The sequence below is a fragment of the Eschrichtius robustus genome, chromosome 3 (assembly GCF_028021215.1).
Source record: "Eschrichtius robustus isolate mEscRob2 chromosome 3, mEscRob2.pri, whole genome shotgun sequence".
Taxonomy (NCBI): Eukaryota; Metazoa; Chordata; class Mammalia; order Artiodactyla; family Eschrichtiidae; genus Eschrichtius; species Eschrichtius robustus.
Window position 1 is genome coordinate 167,905,326 of NC_090826.1, and position 19,770 is coordinate 167,925,095.

Here is a 19,770-nt window from a genome sequence, read left to right on the forward strand (position 1 = left end):
GATAAGATTCTGTTCTTTACTGCATTTGTCTGACATAGCTGCTAAGGATGGGCTGGGGCTTGTTAAATGTGAGCCAGCCTCTGCATTTGGACCGCCGTCTTCAATCTAGTCAGTCACCTTGTGTATCCATCAAGCAGTGGTTCCCAACTTTGACTTCATGGGAATTGCCCAAGGGGCATGTTAAAAATGCACATTTCCAGGCCTCCTCTTAGAGGTTTTATGCATTAGGAATCTGAATTTAGCAGGCACCTCCAGGAGATTCTCATGCTGGCAGGCCTTAAAACACACCTTGCGTTTCTTGCCGTAGGTGCTCCACAAGCAGAACATCAAGATGTAGGTTACAACCTATGTTAAGTCCACAGCCCATGAGAATGGCATTTGAACGGTCTTCTTTTATTTTTCTTGTGAGCTCAGCTCTAGCAACCACGTGCTTCTATCACTTCCTTGTTGTTGAAAGTGAAGGCTACTTTCCAGAAGGTGGAAAGAGACCTCAAAGTTTTTTTAAAAATAAAATCGATAAAATTCTGCTTATAAAGAGAAGAGCAAGAAATCAGGTCGATTTGTCTCCTGATTTGTTGGCCAAACTCTCTGAACCAAACCCAGTTTCTCCAACAACCTCTATATCTACATAAGAGGTCAAATTACCTTCCACAGAGTTTCTGGGAAATAATTAAGGTTTTATACTTTCGGAAATTTAAATGCCACCCCAAGATGTTTAGTCATTCATTTCCCAAAATTCTGCTAAGCACTCTCTATTTGTCAGGCCCAGAAGCTCCCAGTTTAGTTGGGAAAGATCACTACCTTTCCGGTGAATTTCCTTACTCCTCTTTCTGGATTAATTTTGTTGTTGTTGCTTTAACCTTTAAAATTCATAAAATATAACATATAGAGAGAGATGTATACAAAACCAAACAATTCTGCAAATTATCACAAAGCAGACACTCTTGTCACCACTATCCAGGTGAAGTTATAGACCATCACTGGCACCCCAGAAGCACCCCCCAATCACCGTCTCCTCCCTCCCTCTCTGAGGTAGCCCCTTTCCTGAATCATGGCAGTCATGTCCCATGGTAATCACTTAGCCTGGAAGTGTGCATTCCTAAACATGGTACTATTTTAAGTGTAATTTACTTTTGCCTTATTTTTGAGTTTATATACATGGAATTATAAAGTAAATATAATTTTATGTTGGACTCTTTTACTTTATGTTTGTGAAATTCATGCATATTATTGCATGTAGCTGTAGTTTGTTCATTGGCATTGCTACATCATGTTCTATTATATGAATAGACCATAATTTGGACATTCTGATGGCAATGGAAATTTAGTTTTTTTTCCAATTGGGCCTGTTACAAATAGTGCTGCTGTGAACATTCTTGAACACACCTCTTGGTGAATATATATATCCACATTTCTGTTGGATATACACCTAAGATTGGATATGCTGGGTCATAGGATATACCTGTGTTTAGCGTTAATAGGTACTGCCATTACTCAAAGTGGTTGTACCAGTTTACACTCCCACAACAGAGTATGAGAGTCCCTGTTGCTTCTTGCCAACACTTGGTATTGTCAGTATTTTAGACACTGGTGGGTATGTAGCGGTAGCTTGTGGTTTTATTGTACATTTCCTTGGTGAGTAGGAGGTTAAGCACCTTTTTGTATGTTTATTGGGCACCATGTTATTCTCTCTTATGAAGTGCCTGTTCAATTCACTTGCCCATTTATCTACTGAGTTGTCTTTTTCTTAATGATTTTTAGGAGTTCTTTATATACGCTGAATACAAGCGCTATGTTGGTTATATGTGCTAAAAATGTCTTCTCGCATCATGTGGCTTACTTTTTTATTACTCTCTTATCAGTGTCTTTTGATAACAGAAGATCTTAATTTTAATGCAGTCAAATCTATCAATCTTTTTCTTTATGCTGGTGCTTTCTTTGTCTTGTTTAAAAAATGTTTTTCTACTCTGATGTCATGAAGACATTCCCCTATGTTATCTTCTCAGACTTCATTATTTTGACTTTCATGTTTAGATCTGTAATCTATCTGAATTTGATTTGTGTATGTGATATAATTCAGCACCATTTATTTGAAACACTGTTTTTCACCCACTGCTCTATATTGCCACCTTTGTCATAAGACAGATGTCCTATTTCAGAACTCTCTGGTCTGGTCTATTTGTCTATCTTTGTAACAATACTGTGCTGTTTTAATTACTGTAGCTTTATGATAAGTGTTGAATTCTGACAAAGCAAGTTTTCCTACCTTGCTCTACTTGTTCAAGACTGTCCTGACTCTTCTTGGCCTTTTGCATTCCCATACAAATTTTAGAATCAACATATCAATTGTAAAAACAAGTTTTAATTTTTAATATGATTGTATTGAATTTATAGATATATTTTGGGGAAGATAATGCCCTTATGATATTGAGTTTTCATACAGGAACATGGAATATTCTCCCATTTATTTAGGTCTTTAACAGTTTTTCTCAATAATATTTCATAGTTTTCTGTGTAAAAGTCTTACATTCCTTTTGTTAGGTTTATGCCTAGAAATGCAAATATTTTTGATGCTATTGATGATAAATTAAAACAATTTTTAATTGATGATATATAGAAATTCATGATGCTAAACTCATTTATTAATTTTTCTATTTATCTGTGTAAATTCTTTTTATTTTTACCACACACACAACTGCGTCATGTATGACATTAGTCAATGCAACTTCTCTTTTTTTCTTTCTGATCCTAATACTTTGCTTCCTTTTATTGCATTTCTGCTTTTGTTAGGAGCTTCAGTACAATGCTGAATACAAGTGGAAAGAGTGAGCGACCTTGGCTTATTCTCAGTCTCAAATGGAATGCCTATTTTTGCTACAGATTTTTAAAAAGATAACCTTCGTTATATTGTGTCTCCTTCCACTTCTAGCTTGTTAAGAGGTTTTTTTTTTCTAATGTCATGAATAGATGTTGAATTTTATCAAATGCTTTTTTGCATCTACTGAGATAATAATACTTTTCTCCCTTATTCTGTTAATATAGTGAATTACACTGTTTGATCATCAAATGCTAATCTAACCTGGCATTCTTGAAATTAACCCAACTTACTTGTGATGTGTTTTCTTTTAAATTTGTTGCTGGATTATATCTGCTAATACCTTATTTATAATTTTAACATCTACTTTGATGAGATGGATTGGACTGAATTTTTCTTTTATTTATTTATTTATTTTTTGAACAATATGTTCATTTTATTTTATTTTATTTTTGACTTGAATAATATATATATTTTTTATACAGCAGGTTCTTATTAGTCATCAATTTTATACACATCAGTGTATACATGTCAATCCCAATCTCCCAATTCATCACACCACCACCCCCAACCCCCCGCAGCTTTCCACCTTGGTGTCCATACGTTTGTTCTCTACATCTGTGTCTCAGTTTCTGCCCTGCAAACCAGTTCATCTGTAGCATTTTTCTAGGTTCCACATATATGCAGTAATATACGATATTTGTTTTTCTCTTTCTGACTTACATCACTCTGTATGACAGTCTCTAGATCCATCCACGTCTCAACAAATGACCCAATTTCATTCCTTTTTATGGCTGAGTAATATTCCATTGTATACATGTACCACATCTTCTTTATCCATTCGTCTGTCGATGGGCATTTAGGTTGCTTCCATGACCTGGCTATTGTAAATAGTGCTGCAATGAACATTGGGGTGCATGTGTCTTTTTGAATTATGGTTTTCTCTGGGTATACGCCCAGTAGTGAGATTGCTGGATCATATGGTAATTCTATTTTTAGATTTTTGAGGAACCTCCATACTGTTCTCCATAGTGGCTGTATCAATTTACATTCCCACCAACAGTGCAAGAGGGTTCCCTTTTCTCCACACCCTCTCCAGCATTTGTTGTTTGTAGATTTTTGATGATGCCCGTTCTGACTGGTGTGAGGTGATACCTCATTGTAGTTTTGATTTGCATTTCTCTAATACTTAGTGATGTTGAGCAGCTTTTCATGTGCTTCTTGGCCATCTGTATGTCTTCTTTGGAGAAATGTCTATTTAGGTCTTCTGCCCATTTTTGCATTTGGTTGTTTGTTTTTTTAATATTGAGCTGCATGAGCTGTTTATATATTTAGGAGATTAATCCTTTGTCTGTTGATTCGTTTGCAAATATTTTCTCCCATTCTGAGGGTTGTCTTTTCGTCTTGTTTATGGTTTCCTTTGCTGTGCAAAAGCTTTTAAGTTTCATTAGGTCCCATTTGTTTATTTTTGTTTTTATTTCCATTACTCTAGGAGATGGATCAAAAAAGATCTTGCTGTGATTTATGTCAAAGAGTGTTCTTCCAATGTTTTCCTATAAGAGTTTCATAGTGTCCGGTCTTATGTTTAGGTCTCTAATCCATTTTGAGTTTGTTTTTGTGGATGGTGTTAGGGAGTGTTCTAATTTCATTCTTTTAAATGTAGCTGTCCAGTTTTCCCAGCACCACTTATTGAAGAGACTGTCTTTTCTCCATTGTATATTCTTGCCTCCTTTGTCATAGATTAGTTGACCATAGGTGCGTGGGTTTATCTCTGGGCTTTCTATCTTGTTCCATTGATCTATGTTTCTGCTTTTGTGCCAGTACCATATTGTCTTGATTACTGTAGCTTTATAGTATAGTCTGAAGTCAGGGAGTATGATTCCTCCAGCTCCGTTTTTTTCCCTCCAGACTGCTTTGGCTCTTCGGGGTCTTTTGTGTCTCCGTACAAATTTTAAGATTTTTTGTTCTAGTTCTGTAAAAAATGCCATTGGTAATTTAATAGGGATTGCATGGAATCTGTAGATTGCTTTGGGTAGTGTACTCCTTTTCACAATGTTGATTCTTCCAATCCAAGAACATGGTATATCTCTCCATCTGTTGGTATCATCTTTAATTTCTTTCATCAGTGTCTTATAATTTTCTGCATACAGGTCTTTTGTCTCCCTAGGTAGGTTTATTCCTAGGTGTTTTATTCTTTTTGTTGCAGTGGTAAATGTGAGTGTTTCCTTAATTTCTCTTTCAGATTTTTCATCATTAGTGTATAGGAATGCCAGAGATTTCTGTGCATTAATTTTGTATCCTGCAACTTTACCAAATTCATTGATTAGCTCTAGTAGTTTTCGGGGGCATCTTTAGGATTCTCTATGTATAGTATCATGTCATTTGCAAACAATGACAGTTTTACTTCTTCTTTTCCAATTTGTATTCCTTTTATTTCTTTTTCTTCTCTGATTGCCGTGGCTAGGACTTCCAAAACTATGTTGAATAATAGTGGCAAGAGTGGACATCCTTGTCTTGTTCCTGATCTTAGAGGAAATGCTTTCAGTTTTCCACCATTGAGAATAATGTTTGCTGTGGGTTTGTCGTATATGGCCTTTATTATGTTGAGGTAGGTTCCCTCTATGCCCACTTTCTGGAGAGATTTTATCATAAATGGGTGTTGAATTTTGTCAAACGCTTTTTCTGCATCGATTGAGATGATCATATGGTTTTTATTCTTCAGTTTGTTAATATGGTGTATCACATTGATTGATTTGCGTATATTGAAGAATCCTTGCATCCCTGGGATAAATCCCACTTGGTCATGCTGTATGATCCTTTTAATGTGTTGTTGGTTTCTGTTTGCTAGTATTTTGTTGAGGATTTTTGCATCTATATTCGTCAGTGATATTGGTCTTTAATTTTCTTTTTTTGTAGTATCTTTGTCTGGTTTTGGTGTCAGGGTGATGGTGGCCTCATAGAATGAATTTGGGAGTGTTCCTTCCTCTGCAATTTTTTGGAAGAGTTTGAGAAGGATGGGTGTTAGCTCTTCTCTAAATGTTTGATAGAATTCACCTGTGAAGCCATCTGGTCCTGGACTTTTGTTTGTTGGAAAATTTTTATTCACAGTTTCAATTTCATTGCTTGTGATTGGTCTGTTCATATTTTCTATTTCTTCCTGGTTCAGTCTTGGAAGGTTAAACCTTTCTAAGAATTTGTCCATTTCTTCCAGATTGTCCATTTTATTGGCATACAGTTGATTGTAGTAGTCTCTTAGGATGCTTTGTATTTCTGTGGTGTCTGTTGTAACTTCTCCTTCTTCATTTCTAATTTTATTATTTAATTTTACTATTGTTTTCTTTGTTTCTATTTCATTTATTTCTGCTCTGATCTTTATGATTTCTTTCCTTCTGCTAACTTTGGGTTTTGTTTGTTCTTCTTTCTCTAGTTCCTTTACGTGTAAGGTTAGATTGTTTATTTGAGATTTTTCTTGTTTCTTGAGGTAGGCTTGTATAGCTATAAACTTCCCTCTTAGAACTGCTTTTGCTGCATCCCATAGGTTTTGGGTCGTCGTGTTTTTATTGTCATTTGTCTCTAGGTATTTTTTGATTTCCTCTTTGATTTCTTCCGTGATCTCTTGGTTATTTAGTAAGGTATTGTTTAGCCTCCATGTGTTTGTGTTTTTTACGTTTTTTTCCCTGTAATTCATTTCTAATCTCATAACGTTGTGGTCAGGAAAGATGCTTGATATGATTTCAATTTTCTTAAATTTACTGAGGCTTGATTTGTGACCCAAGATGTGATCTATCCTGGAGAATGTTCTGTGCACACTTGAGAAGAAAGTGTAATCTGCTGTTTTTGGATGGAATGTCCTATAAATATCAATTAAATCTATCTGGTCTACTGTGTCATTTAAAACTTCTGTTTCCTCATTTATTTTCATTTTGTATGATCTGTCCATTGGTGTAAGTGAGCTGCTAAAGTCCCCCACTATTATTGTGTTACTGTCGATTTCCTCTTTTTCAGCTGTTAGCAGTTGCCTTATGTATTGAGGTGCTCCTATGTTGGGTGCATATATATTTATAATTGTTATATGTTCTTCTTCTTGGATTGATCCCCTGATCATTATGTAGTGTCCTTCCTCGTCTCTTGTAACATTCTTTATTTCAAAGTCTATTTTTTTTTTAAATTTAATTAATTTATTTATTTTTGGCTGTGTTGGGTCTTCGTTTCTGTGCGAGGGCTTTCTCTAGTTGTGGCAAGCGGGGGCCACTCTTCATCACGGTGCGCGGGCCTCTCACTATCGTGGCCTCTCTTATTGTGGAGCACAGGCTCCAGACGCGCAGGCTCAGTAATTGTGGCTCACGGGCCTAGTTGCTCCGCGGCATGTGGGACCTTCCCAGACCAGGGCTCAAACCCATGTCCCCTGCATTGGCAGGCAGACTCTCAACCACTGTGCCACCAGGGAAGCCCTAAAGTCTATTTTATCTGGTATGAGAATTGCTACTGCAGCTTTCTTTTGATTTCCATTTGCATGGCATATCTTTTTCCATCCCCTCACTTTCAATCTGAATGTGTCCCTAGGTCTGAAGTGGGTCTCTTGTAGACAGCATATATATGGGTTTTGTTTTTGTGAATTTTTCTTTTTTTTGTAACATTCTTGTCAGGTTTTACAATCCAGATTATTCTGCACTCATAAAATGAGTGGTTTTGGTCCTACAGACTAGAACTCTGAAAGAGTTTGTATAAGAAGCGTACTCGTTCTTCCTTAAATGTTTAGTAGAATTCACAGGGAAGCCACCTAGACCTGGAGCTTTCTTTGTGGGAAGGTTTTTAGTTTTGAATTTAATTTATTTAATATTTTGTGGGATTATAACCACTTTCTATTTTTTCTTGTGTCATTTTTGGTAAATTGTACAATTTTTGTTTGTTTTAGGAATTTGACTCCATCTAAAATTTCTAATTTCTTGGTATAAAGTTTTTTACATATTTTTTTTTTTTGGCTGCTTTGGGTCTTCATTGCTGCATGCGGGCTTCCTCTAGTTGCGGCGAGCGGAGGCTACACTTCGTTGCGGTGGATGGGCTTCTCACTGCGGTGGCTCCTCTTGTTGCAGAGCACTTGCTCTATGCGTGCGGGCTTCAGTAGTTGTGGTGCATGGGCTTAGTTACTCTGCAGCATGTGGGATCTTCCCAGACCAGGGCTCGAACCCGTGTCCCCTGCATTGGCAGGCAGATTCTTAACCACTGCGCCACCAGGGAAGTCTGACATCTTTTTTATTTTAATGTAGCATTTGTAATGCTGTCCCTTTTTTATTCTTTTATGGTTATGTGTGTGGTCCCTCTTTGTTTCTTGATCAGTTTCATCAGTGATATACCAATTTTACTGATTTCAAAAAACAGACTTTTGGGTTTGTTGATCCTCTCTTACGTATGTTTCTTTTCTATTTCATTAACACTTGCTATTTTCTTTATTATTTACTTCCTTGTAATTTCTTCAGGTTCAGTTGTCCTTTTTCTAACTTTTCTAGAGGAATTCTTAATTTGGGTACTTAATAATAATTCTAAATTTGTGTGTTCCTTATAATATACCTCAATATATATAAAGCAAAAGTTAATAGAACTTTAAGGACAAGTCCACAGGGACTTCCCTGGTGGTCCAGTGGTTAAGACTCTGCGCTCCACTACAGGGGGCGTGGGTTTAATCCCTGGTCAGGGAACTAAGATCCTGCATGCCATGTGGTACGGCCAAAAAATTAAAATAAATAAATAAATAAATAAAAAATAAATGCCTGATGACATAAGACTTTACAAAAAGAGCTCTTTAAGGACAAGTCCATAAACACAGTGAAAGCTTTAAACATTCCTCTCTTAGCAATTTATAGAGCAATCAAGAAAAAGCAAACCTACTAGGTATAGAAAACTTGAACAATGAAATTAACAAAGTTGACCTAACCAACTGCCAGGTGTACATTCTTAATTTTCAGATATTTCTCTTTTTCTAATATGTGCATTTATGATTAAAGGGAAATTTAGAGCCGTAGTTTTGTCTGTGAGCATACATTTTCATATGTAGTATTTTCATTGCTATTCTGTTCAAAGTACCTTCTATTTTTATTGTTATTTCTTTTTGGACCCATGGATTAATTTAGAAAGGTATTACTTAATTTCCAAACATATGGGAGTTTTACTTAGTTTCCAAACAGTTGGCCCTCAGTATCCACAGGTTTCACCAGAATTCACCAACCTCAGATTGAAAATATTCACACACACAAAAAAATTCTAGAGAGTTCCAAAAAGCAAAACTTTAATTTGCTGCACACTGGCAACTATTTACCTAGCATTTATATTATTATATTATTATTTGAAACTATTTACATATCATTTACATTGTATTAGGGATTATAGGTAATCTAGAGATTATTTGAAATATACAGGAGGGTGTGTGTAGGTTGTATGCAAATACTTCTCCATTTTGTATAAGGGACTTGAGTCATCTGTGGATTTTGGTATCCATGGGGTTAGGGGGAGGTCCTACTTGGAACCAGTGCCCCATGGATACTGAGGGATGACTGTATTCATTTCTATTTTAATTTCACTGTGGCCAGGAAGCGTGCTCTATAATTTCAGTCTTTTGAATTGTTTTGAGACTTTATGGCCCAAGTATGGTCAATTTTTGTAAATGTTCCATGTATGCTTAAAAGAAATATATAACATTCTTAGTCCTTCAGAGTGGACAGCTAAGAAACCACAGAGAATTATTATCCAAGTGTTAAATATAAAAATAAATACTTTCAATAACAAAACACAGGTAATAATTGCCTTCATCAACCACAGATAAATAAAATATACCAATCTGTAGGTCAAAGAAAAACACTAAGTACAAGCAACACGCTTACTTATAATAACTTTACTCCATCCACTTCTGTTGCACATGGCTTTTTCTCAGTGGTTTTAAGCATGACCTGATGATAATTCCACATTAACATTCGGCTGAGAGCCACAGGGTCTTGAATATCCTGTCCTGATGCTTCTTCAGGTTTCATAAGAGTCAATATCCTATGAAGAAGAAAGAAACAGCCTGAACTAGCCATGCTCCCAAAGCAAAACTACCCACATGGTGGTGCCTCTTTTTCTGTGAAGCGTCCACTCTCTCCAGTCGTCTCCTCTCTGAACAGCACCAACTCTTGCCTCTACTTCTCTCTGCCTTATGTTGCTTGTTTATGATGACATCATCAGCCACAGTTGACTCCATTTAGCATCTTCAGCCTGATCCTGAGTAAACTATGGCGGTCAGGACAGTGTTCTCTAAGTACTACTGCATGGGACAGTAGTTATGTAGAACAGTAGAGGTGTGGAACAGCACTGATACAGAACAGTGACTCTGAGGGATGTTAGTAGATATTAAGTGAAAAAAGGATTTTGTCGTACAAGATTTGGGGATCCCCCCCAAACCACCATCACCTCTGAAAACAACTGCAAGTTCAAGGGTCCCCAAGACTATCAATTTCTGATTCCAGCTACAAGTTTGGAAGTCCCCAAGGCCATCCTCAGGTTCAGTAATTCACCAGAAGGACTGATGGTAGTCATGATTATGGTTTATTACAGCAAAAGGACACAGATTAAAATCATCCAAGGGGAGAGGCACACAGGGTCTAGGAGGCGCCAGGCATGAGCTTTCAGTTGCTCTCTCCCAGTGGAGCTGTACACACAGTGCCTGTTCTCCCAGCAACAATGTGTGTCAAAACACACGGAGTATTGACAACCAGAGAAGCTCACCTGAGGCTTGGTGTCCAGCATCTTTACTGGGACTTGGTCATGTAGACATAGTTGGCCACTTATGTGTCTCCAGTTCTTTCGAAAGTAGAGCTGATAACTGTAGGGACCAACGTTCCCTGGCCTAAGTCACATTGTTAGCATAGACTATCTGGTCTATGCTAAGCTCCAGATAAACAAAGATACTCATCTCGGGTAGAACAATCCAGGGGCTTAGAGGTTAATTCCCAGGAGCTGAGGGCAAAGGCCAGAACTCCCTTTTGGCAAGGCCAGCCCTTTACTGCATGTACCCACATGACACAGAGCATGTCATGGCCCATGCTTTAGAAGCTCCAGGAGCTCCTGCCACACTAAAATAAAACCAAATCCCCTGTCCTCATCTACAATGCCCTGCATGATCTGACTTTCCATCTCCCTCTTGCTTACTACAGGCACACCGATTTTAATTTTCTTTTTTTAACATGAAATTAGCCTTTTTTTTTTTTGGCCATGCTGTGTGGCATGTGGGATCCTATTTCCCCGACCAGGTATTGAACCTGCACCCCCTGCATTGGAAGCATGGAGTCTTAACCACTGCACCGCCAGGGAAGTCCCTGATCTTCTTTTGTGTTTTTAAGGACACTGAGCTCTTTCCTGGCCTTTGTAGTAGCTGTTCCCTCTGGCTGAAACTTCTTCCTGGTCCACATATGATTGGATTCTTCTTGTCATTAGGTCTTAGCTTAATAAAAGTCATTTCCTCAGAGGCACCTTGCCTGTCTACACAAATTAAAGGAGTGCCCAAGTCAGTTCCTATCCTATTACCTTGTTATGTGTTCATCATAGCAGTGATCATTGCCTGTTATTTTCTAGCTCACTTACCTGATAATTTGCCTGTTAGCAGTCTCCCTCATTGCAAATGCCATAAGAGTAAGATACTTGACTTTTTCTCTATCCCCAGCACCTAGAATGTACTGGGCCTAGAGTAAGTACTCAATAACTCAATGAATGAATGAACTGATGGATGAATAATAAGCTTCACAAGTGCTGGCTTAAACAAGATCCAGTAGAATTCTTTACAGCAAGGCTTTCAGAGCCTTTAATATGCTAATATGAATTGTGAATCTGAGAGTGTATCATGTATTCATGTTCCTAGGAACACTTTGAGGGGCATATTAATGTTGAAACTTAGCATTTTTAAGGAATCAGATTTGTTTTCACGTAAAGCTAACATTTTAAAGGGAAACAAATCTGGGACTTCCCTGGTGGCACAGTGGTTAAGAATCCGCCTGCCGATGCAGGGGACGCGGGTTCGAGCCCTGGTCTGGGAAGATCCCACATGCTGTGGAGCAGCTAAGCCCGTGTGCCACATCTACTGAGCCTGCACGTCTGGAGCTTGTGCTCCGCAACTACTGAGCCCGTGTGCCACAACTACTGAAGCCCACGTGCCTAGAGCCCGTGCTCCGCAACAAGAGAAGCCACTGCAATGAGAAGCCCGCGCAACGCAACAAAGAGTAGCCCCCGCTCGCCGCAACTAGAGAAAGCCCGTGCGCAGCAATGAAGACCCAGTGCAGCCAAAACTAAATAAATAAAATAAATAAATTTATAAAAATAAATAAATTAATTAATTAAATAAAAGAGAAGTAACTCTAACACACGCCACATATTCTTCAAAATTCCTCTTTCTCTTTCCTGCTCCATCCTTTAGGACTCTGCTCTCTGCAACTAATCTGATCAACTGATTTGTACGTAGGTATACATGTGTAGTACTGCCTTAGGGCCTTTTATCCACTCTGTTATTTATTTATCATATTAAAACCTCATTGTTACTAGTAGCAAGATACAAAAATAATGATAGCGATAGGCTGGTGAAAAATGATTTCTGGAATGGAAGCTTTTGATATTCCTCAAATTTATCTCCAAAGCGCCCATTGATACCCTGTAGACAAAAGTTTTGACTGTTGACCTGATTCTACTTGACAGAATCAGTTATTGATAGACCTTTTTTCATAGGTATATTTCTTTGGTAACAGTATTTTTGAAGCAGTTTTTACAAATTCTTTGTGTCAGCTGGATGCATTTGTGCTATAGAAAATCATGTTATTTCTATATGAAACTTTAGAATTGATGAAGATTGCATGTTTCTTTTCAGAGACTAAAGATCCTGGTTTATTTCTTTCCAGAGAAATAAGGTCCAGAGTTGTTGACTGCTACCGATAACTGGTTAGGACATGTATTTATTCCAAAGCCTTCTTTCTACTTCACCCTCCTTCATTTGGGGGGCTTAGGTGCCAGACATTCTGGATAAAAAATAATTAGAAAGGCTCTGGATGGTAGTTTCTCCTGTCAAGGTTTAGGTTAGGCTTTGTTAGAGCTGGTCTGTTTGAGTTTTGTGCTTACGCATAGGGCATGGCCGCTTCTGGCCTCTCTACCTTGGTGGAATTTGAACTCCAACTTTTGACTCCCCAGTGGATATGGGGTTCCACTCACATAGTAAATTGGCCCTATATCACTCTCTATGCTGACTCTTCTTTGAGTAGAGTACATAATTACTGGCATTTGGGAGGCTGTGAATTCCCTTTGAACCTATAGTCCCCGGCTCCTGCCTATGGAAACATGACATTCTAATTAGAAGTTCAAAGCATCCTATACTATAGACCACTATGCAGAGAAGCCACTCTTGGAAACAAGGCTTGGGTGCTTCCGCTCCTGGTCAGCCAGTGTCCATATGTCACAGTGTCCAAATGGCCAGTTCTGTCCATTGAGTTTACTGCCACTAGTTGGCCACCTCCTGAGTATCCTGGTTAATTCCTGAATAAGTTTTAAGTCAACCGTGAAAATAACTGTTAGTCATATAAATTACTACCACAGGATCTATTTACAGCCCAGATTTTACAGACGGATGCCTTGACAAATGTGTTTTTATTTGCTGTGAATAATTTCTGCATAGCGGTATTGAAAAACATGTAATTCACATTTTCCATTAAGAAGAAGGCAGCAGCGGTGTGCAGAGAACTGTCAATTATCTGTGACTCCCGTCATCATTATTCTGGGATTGATTTGGGAGGAATTCAGCTATTCTTGCAGAAAAACTATTGGTTAAACATGAACAGTTAGGAAAGCTCTTTCTGCAGCCTGAGACGCAAAAATGAGAAGTAAGATGGAAACCAGAACCCGGTTCTCCAGCCAAGACTCTCTCTGTTGAAATCCATAGGCAAAGGGAAGAGCTGATGATGGGTTTCCTCAGGGCAAGGCTTAGCTGCCAGGACTGCCCCGAAAGCCTGTTAATCAGCCTCTCGAGGGGGCTGCAGGCGCACAGCGTTCTCGGGCAAAGGTCCACATGGCTTCCCTCAGCCCTTCTCTGCCAGGTGTGTACAAAGGTCTGGAGGCGCGGAGGGAATGTCAGAGGAAGTGGCGACACAGTCCCTGCTCTCAAGCTAATGGTGGGAACGAGGGCTGAGATCGAGGCAGAGCCGGGCTCGCAAGCGTTTGCCTCCGGAGGACTCATAGGAGATGGTGAATGGCCGCCACCCCTGGGCTCTCAGCTGCCAGGGCCCTCCTCTGCCTGGGAGGCCACTTCTGCCCGAGGCTTTCCCGTCACTAACATTCTGTTTTCTGGAGTCCGTTGTTGTCAGATTGCTCCCAGTAAACCCAGCCTCAACCCCACATCAAAGCTCCTGGGACATGCTCTTTTGAAAGCTACCCAAGTTCCCAGCTCCCAGAGCCATCCTCAAGCCAGCCACCTGCATCAGGGTTCCCAAGGTTCATCGCCCTAGAGCTAATCGTTCAAAGCTTAGAGGAACTTGAAGGTCAGACTTCCTATTAATACTATTCCAACCTATTCTGGATTCACTAGGCTTTGGGGAGTGGCTGAGAAACCCACTGAGAAATTTCCGAAGGAAGCTTCTATGATCATCAAAGCGCTGCTTTTAAATTTTGCCTTGTTTCAAAAAACGGAGAAGCAGCAAACTGGAAGCATAACTCATCTACCTGACTCTAAAAGTAGAAATAAATAAATAGCTCATGCTTACAAGCATATGTGCGTGTAAAATCAGGGACTTTAAAACAGGAGATGAAGAGAGACACGTGGTGAACAAAGTGACTTAAACCAGATGGGACTGACGTGTACACACTGCTATATTTTAAACGGATAACCAGCAGAGACCTACTGTATAGCACAGGGAACTCGGTTCAACATTCTGTAATAATCTGCACGGGAAAAGAATTTGAAAAGATACATATATACGTATCACTGAATCACTTTGCTGTACACCTGAAACGAACACAGCAACATTGTTAGTCAACTCTACTCCGATATATATTTAAAAAAAAAATTAGATGGGACTAGTTGGGCGGTGTTTAGAGGGGGAGGGTCCAGCGGGAGCAGGATTCCAACGTCCCAGCGCAGAGTGGAGTGGCCCGCAGGGTAAACCGGAGGTAGCTAGAGTTAGAAGCGGATAGTTACGATTGATCAGTTTTATTTTCTCTTTTAATCATTTTGTTGCATGATTGTCCCCCCAACACCCTTCTCCTGACTCTGTCGCCTCTTCCCCTCCCAGCCACCTGCATTCTGCTCTGACTCCATTTTTCAAAGGCAATAGTTGCTTTCTCTGAGCCTTTTGTGATATTGGCAGTAGTACGTGCTGCTCTATTTATTATCGTTTTAAAAACAGATAAGGTGGATGGGAAATGCTAATAGCAAATGCAGCCCCAGCTCGGCCTCCTGCTGTTCTGCAAAGCACATTTTCCTATCAGGCCCAGGCCCTCGCCCCACAGGCAGAGGCGGGGGGGGGGGACCAGGCGAGACCAGGCAGCCAGGCTGTTCGGTGCAACGCACGGTCCGCAAACCCAGCCAAGTGGGCAACCAGCTAGATAGTTCAGGTGAATCCCCAGCTTTTGTCTTTCTTCACTCGTTTCCAAAATTGCTTGTAAGCTCAACTGTAGGGTGTAAAGTGTCGCGGGCAGAAAACAAGGTTCCTTTTGGACCTGGACCTCGTCACCTCGACCCCTCTTCCTATTTGTCTGTGAAGCAGGTTCTGCAGCTTCTGCTGCTTGCCCGTGGGACCTGAGTCTAGTGATAACTAAGGAACCATTTATCAGATCGCCGTGTAGGTTGAGACCACGTGTGAAAATAAGAGCTTTCTTGTGAAGCTGTGAACCACAACTGTTTGAATTCCAAAAATAATGTATCCTTTTTACGCAATTGCAGATTGCCGCATCCCGCAAATTGAAGATGCCGAGATTCATAACAAGACATACAGACATGGAGATAAATTAATCATCACTTGTCATGAAGGATTCAAGATCCGGTACCCTGACCTGTACAACAAGGTTTCATTATGTCGTGATGACGGAACGTGGGACCATCTGCCCATCTGTCAAGGTACGGGGCTGAGGCTGTGGTTCTCAGCTGTTCTTTCAGACTTGATTGTGGAGCGTGTACACGTTTCTCTAATAGGATGACAGGGGGAAACACAAAGCCACGCACACCCCATGGTTCAGCTGTACTGCACGCTGATCACCACAGCTCTGTGTTTGGAATCTTCCCACAATTCCCTGTGCTTCTCTCCAGCTCTATACACCCAGCTTTAAAGTTTAAATGGGAAATACCTTATTCTTTAGTGTGTTGGATGTCTCCTTTATTCTAAGAAACCAAAAGTCATTGCAGAATTAGGAGCCTTGTAACTGGGCTGTGAACCCAATGATGAACTATTGTATATTTAATGGAAATAACAGCATTTATACTGATTTCGGTTGTGGTGCGAATATACTTAAAGCCAATCTTACAGAGGCTATTTTCTCTTAATAATGTTATCCTTTTTTATAATGCATGAGGAGCAGAAAAATAATCAAATTCAAATTTCATCCAAACCATACGATGAATATTTATCCTCTTGCGTTTTTTAAATTTGCTTGGGCCGACACAGAGGGCCCTATTTGTGAAAATAAGCCCTCGAGTTCCCATTAATTCTGATTTTATTTTTTGACGTGTGACTTGGACCAAAGGACCAAGAAACCCATGCATAATTCATAATCCAAGGGAGAGGGCTAGCAATCTTATTTACACCAAAAGCACTGGCATGTTAAAGTTGAGATGGATGTCAACTTTCTGCTTGGAAATCACGACGGGCGGACTCTGATATTGCTTTGTGCACCCCATAGTTGGAAATAAATCATTTCCTTATGTGAGAGTTTAAGAGTCACGGCCCCTTGAAGAAACAAAGGCTTCGGGATTAGGAGGACAGAGGCAGCCCGGGTCCTCACCCTCCTGCATTTCTCCCCAGAAGCTTCTGGGTTGTTCAGCGTGTTATGTGTTACATTCTTAAAGGAGACACTTGATTTATTTATACTCTTAGAGACTCTCCAGAGAATCAGCAGCCGGCTTTCAGGTGGGGCTGTTTATCCAAATGAACTTTATTAACCATGGATTCGTTCCAGTCCTGCGGCGCTATCCGAGTAACGGCCAAGAAAATTATTTCAGACTCCAACCCCTTCTTGCTTTCATATTTTCCACTTGTCTTTCGGTTCTCCCACCCTTTCAATTTCCTTTTACGTCCCTTAAATACAGTACGCTTCTTTAGGAGTTCTTTTTATCCCAGTGATTTTTTTTAAATGCCCTATGGTGATAGACATCTTGGGGTGTCATTGTCACGAGTTCAGGTGCAGGCTTGCCTCTTGCTCTGTCTGCGCCCTCTTGCCCCTCCCCTCTAGCACCCCTTACTAAATCTCAGTCATAACACAGCTTCGATGTTTTTTGCAGCAACAAAAGAGCTGGCCGGCCGCTCTTGAAAGGTGTGCTTCTTCAAACAGCAATACAGCCCACAGCCCACCTTCAGCCCTCCTCAGAGCCCTCAGTCCCCACAGAGGAGGTGCCCCTGGTCTGGGCCCTGATACCCCCCTCCAGCCCCTGCACCTTGCCGTCCACTCGTGTGGGCACAGCAGGGTTGCTTTAGACAGCCTGACACCTCTCGAGCCCCCAGGGGGTATATAATTGGCCCTTCGAGTGACATTTCATCCTGTAATTTTTATTTGCACCTATAGATCCAGGGGCTACAGCCTGAGGAACCGTCTCTCTATTATCTCGAAGTGCAAATAGAAATCACATTCAACTATTGAGTCGAAGCCAGTTTTCTACTGTATTTTTAGGACAGGCTGTCCTCCAACCAAGAGTGGACATAGCTTTCCTTCTCTGATTGGCTGCACATGTTCCAACCCCTTTCATCTCCTTTTGGGGTCGGAGGTGGGAACCGTTCCAAGGCCATTTTTCCCCCGGAACTTTGTGTTTTAGAGATCCATGGCCCGATGCTTCCTGCTCCCTGTGGGTCAGAGTTAGTTTTTTACTTAGGGGATGCAGTTTATCCACATGGGTAGCTTAGAACCACACTCCTTCCCAGAAGGAGGCAGGGGCACAGTCACGTGTGCCCACACGTTGGAACCCTGCTCAGGGTTCTAACACATTCCCTTGTTAGTGTTGATTTGCTTATCTTTTTTTTTTCTCAATTATTGATCCTGTTTATGCCCGATTGCCAGCCTCCCTCCACTCATTTCACTTTTGCCATGAACAGTGTCAGTTTTCAGCTCCGAAAAAAGAAAAAATCATTTAAGACAGTTGGGACTGCCCAAAAGGATGGCTGGGCACCGTGCATTTCTGGTCTGGTCCATCCTGAGTGTGGCTTGTTCCGGGCAGGGATCTTTGGGGTCTGTGGGGTCTGTGGGGCTGCAGGACACCAGGATGCAGCAGTGCAGGTTGACCCTTGACGGCCCCAGAGTGAATGCCTCCTACATTCTGCACCCCTCACTGTGGTGTCTGTGTCTGCTCTGATACAGACACAGACACCACAGTCTAAGGCGCCGACCCAAGCAGTTCGCTCAATACGTGGCTCTTCGACGCTTGTATTGTAATGTGTCACAGAGTCATCTTAAGAGAGGAGTTCCATCATCTGCTGCAGTGCCTGCGTGATATAATTTGTGCTTGGTGATTGGAAGGGAAAGTAGGTTTTTCCATTATCCATTATTTACTACACACACAATTAGTTCTCCCCGGGAAGAGCACAGCTCTGCAGGGTCATTATTCCCTCCAGTGAAGCTGCTGAAGCCAATAAGAAATTCACTGATCACAGCAGATGCCACACCAAGTGGGCTGCTGTGCCACTGGGAATGTTCCACTGGGCTGCACAGGCTTCACGACAAAAGGCAGCTACTGTTTTACAGAAGCAGGGATCCAGGTCTCATGCTCACTCAGATGGCACACAGAATTCTGTGCATGGTGCACAAACTTGCTACAGCACGTCTGCTCAAAGCCTGGTGCCACGGCAACAGCACCCAGAAACCTGCAGCAGTGCAAATCCTTGAGCTCTACACGGACCCACTGAACCAGAAGTTCTGGGTGGGTGGGCCAGCAGTCTGTCCTACAAGCCCTCTCTGGGTTATTCTCAAGTTTGAGAACCACTGCGTTACATGTTACTTTCCTATTTCACCTAAAACACAATGGGATTTTCAAAACTTTCATTGCACTACGTCAGACAGGTGTCTTCCATTATCTGCTGCCATGGGACCCAGTTTGCATCCTAACCTTCTCAAGCTGCCCACCACCACTGCTGAAACAGGAAATAGTCTCTCTTTCCTCTGTGGCACCTCAGTGGTTCTCAGCCCTGATGGCACTTTAAGATTACGTGGGCAGCTTTAAAAGAGATAGGGGTGCCCAGGCTGGATACTGACCTGGGCACAGGGCTGGGCATTGGTGTTTTTAAAAATTTCCTCAGGTGAAAAGGGAGCCCTCCTACACTGTTGGTGGGAAGGCAAGTAGGTGGGGCCACTGTGGAAAACAGTATGGAGGTTCCTCAAAACACTAAAAATAGAATTAACATATGACCTAGCAATTCCCCCCCCATGCATCTATCCGGACAAAACTTTAATTCAAAAAGATCCATGCACCCCAATGTTCATAGCAGCACTGTTTACAATAGCCAAGACATAGAAACAACCTAAATGTCCATCAACAGAAGAATGGATAAAGAAGATGTGGTACATATATACAATGGAGTACTACTCAGCCATAAAAAAGAACGAAATAATGCCATTTGCAGCAACATGGATGCAACTAGAGATTATCATACTAAATGAAGTAAGTCAGACAGAGAAAGACAAATACCATATTATATCACTTATATGTGAAATCTAAAATATGACACACATGAACCTATCTATGAAACAGAAATGGACATAGA

The 19,770-nt window shown here is 40.7% G+C and overlaps 1 protein-coding gene across 1 annotated transcript in view; it reads left to right on the plus strand.

The window, feature by feature from the left end:
* The window catches only part of SUSD4 (sushi domain containing 4), a 137,115-nt gene that overhangs the window by 84,053 nt on the left and 33,292 nt on the right, over positions 1-19,770 (plus strand). The window contains exon 4 of the mRNA XM_068538534.1: positions 15,753-15,926. Within this exon, the coding sequence (XP_068394635.1) occupies positions 15,753-15,926 (174 nt within the window). The remainder of the gene's footprint in view (positions 1-15,752; positions 15,927-19,770) is intronic.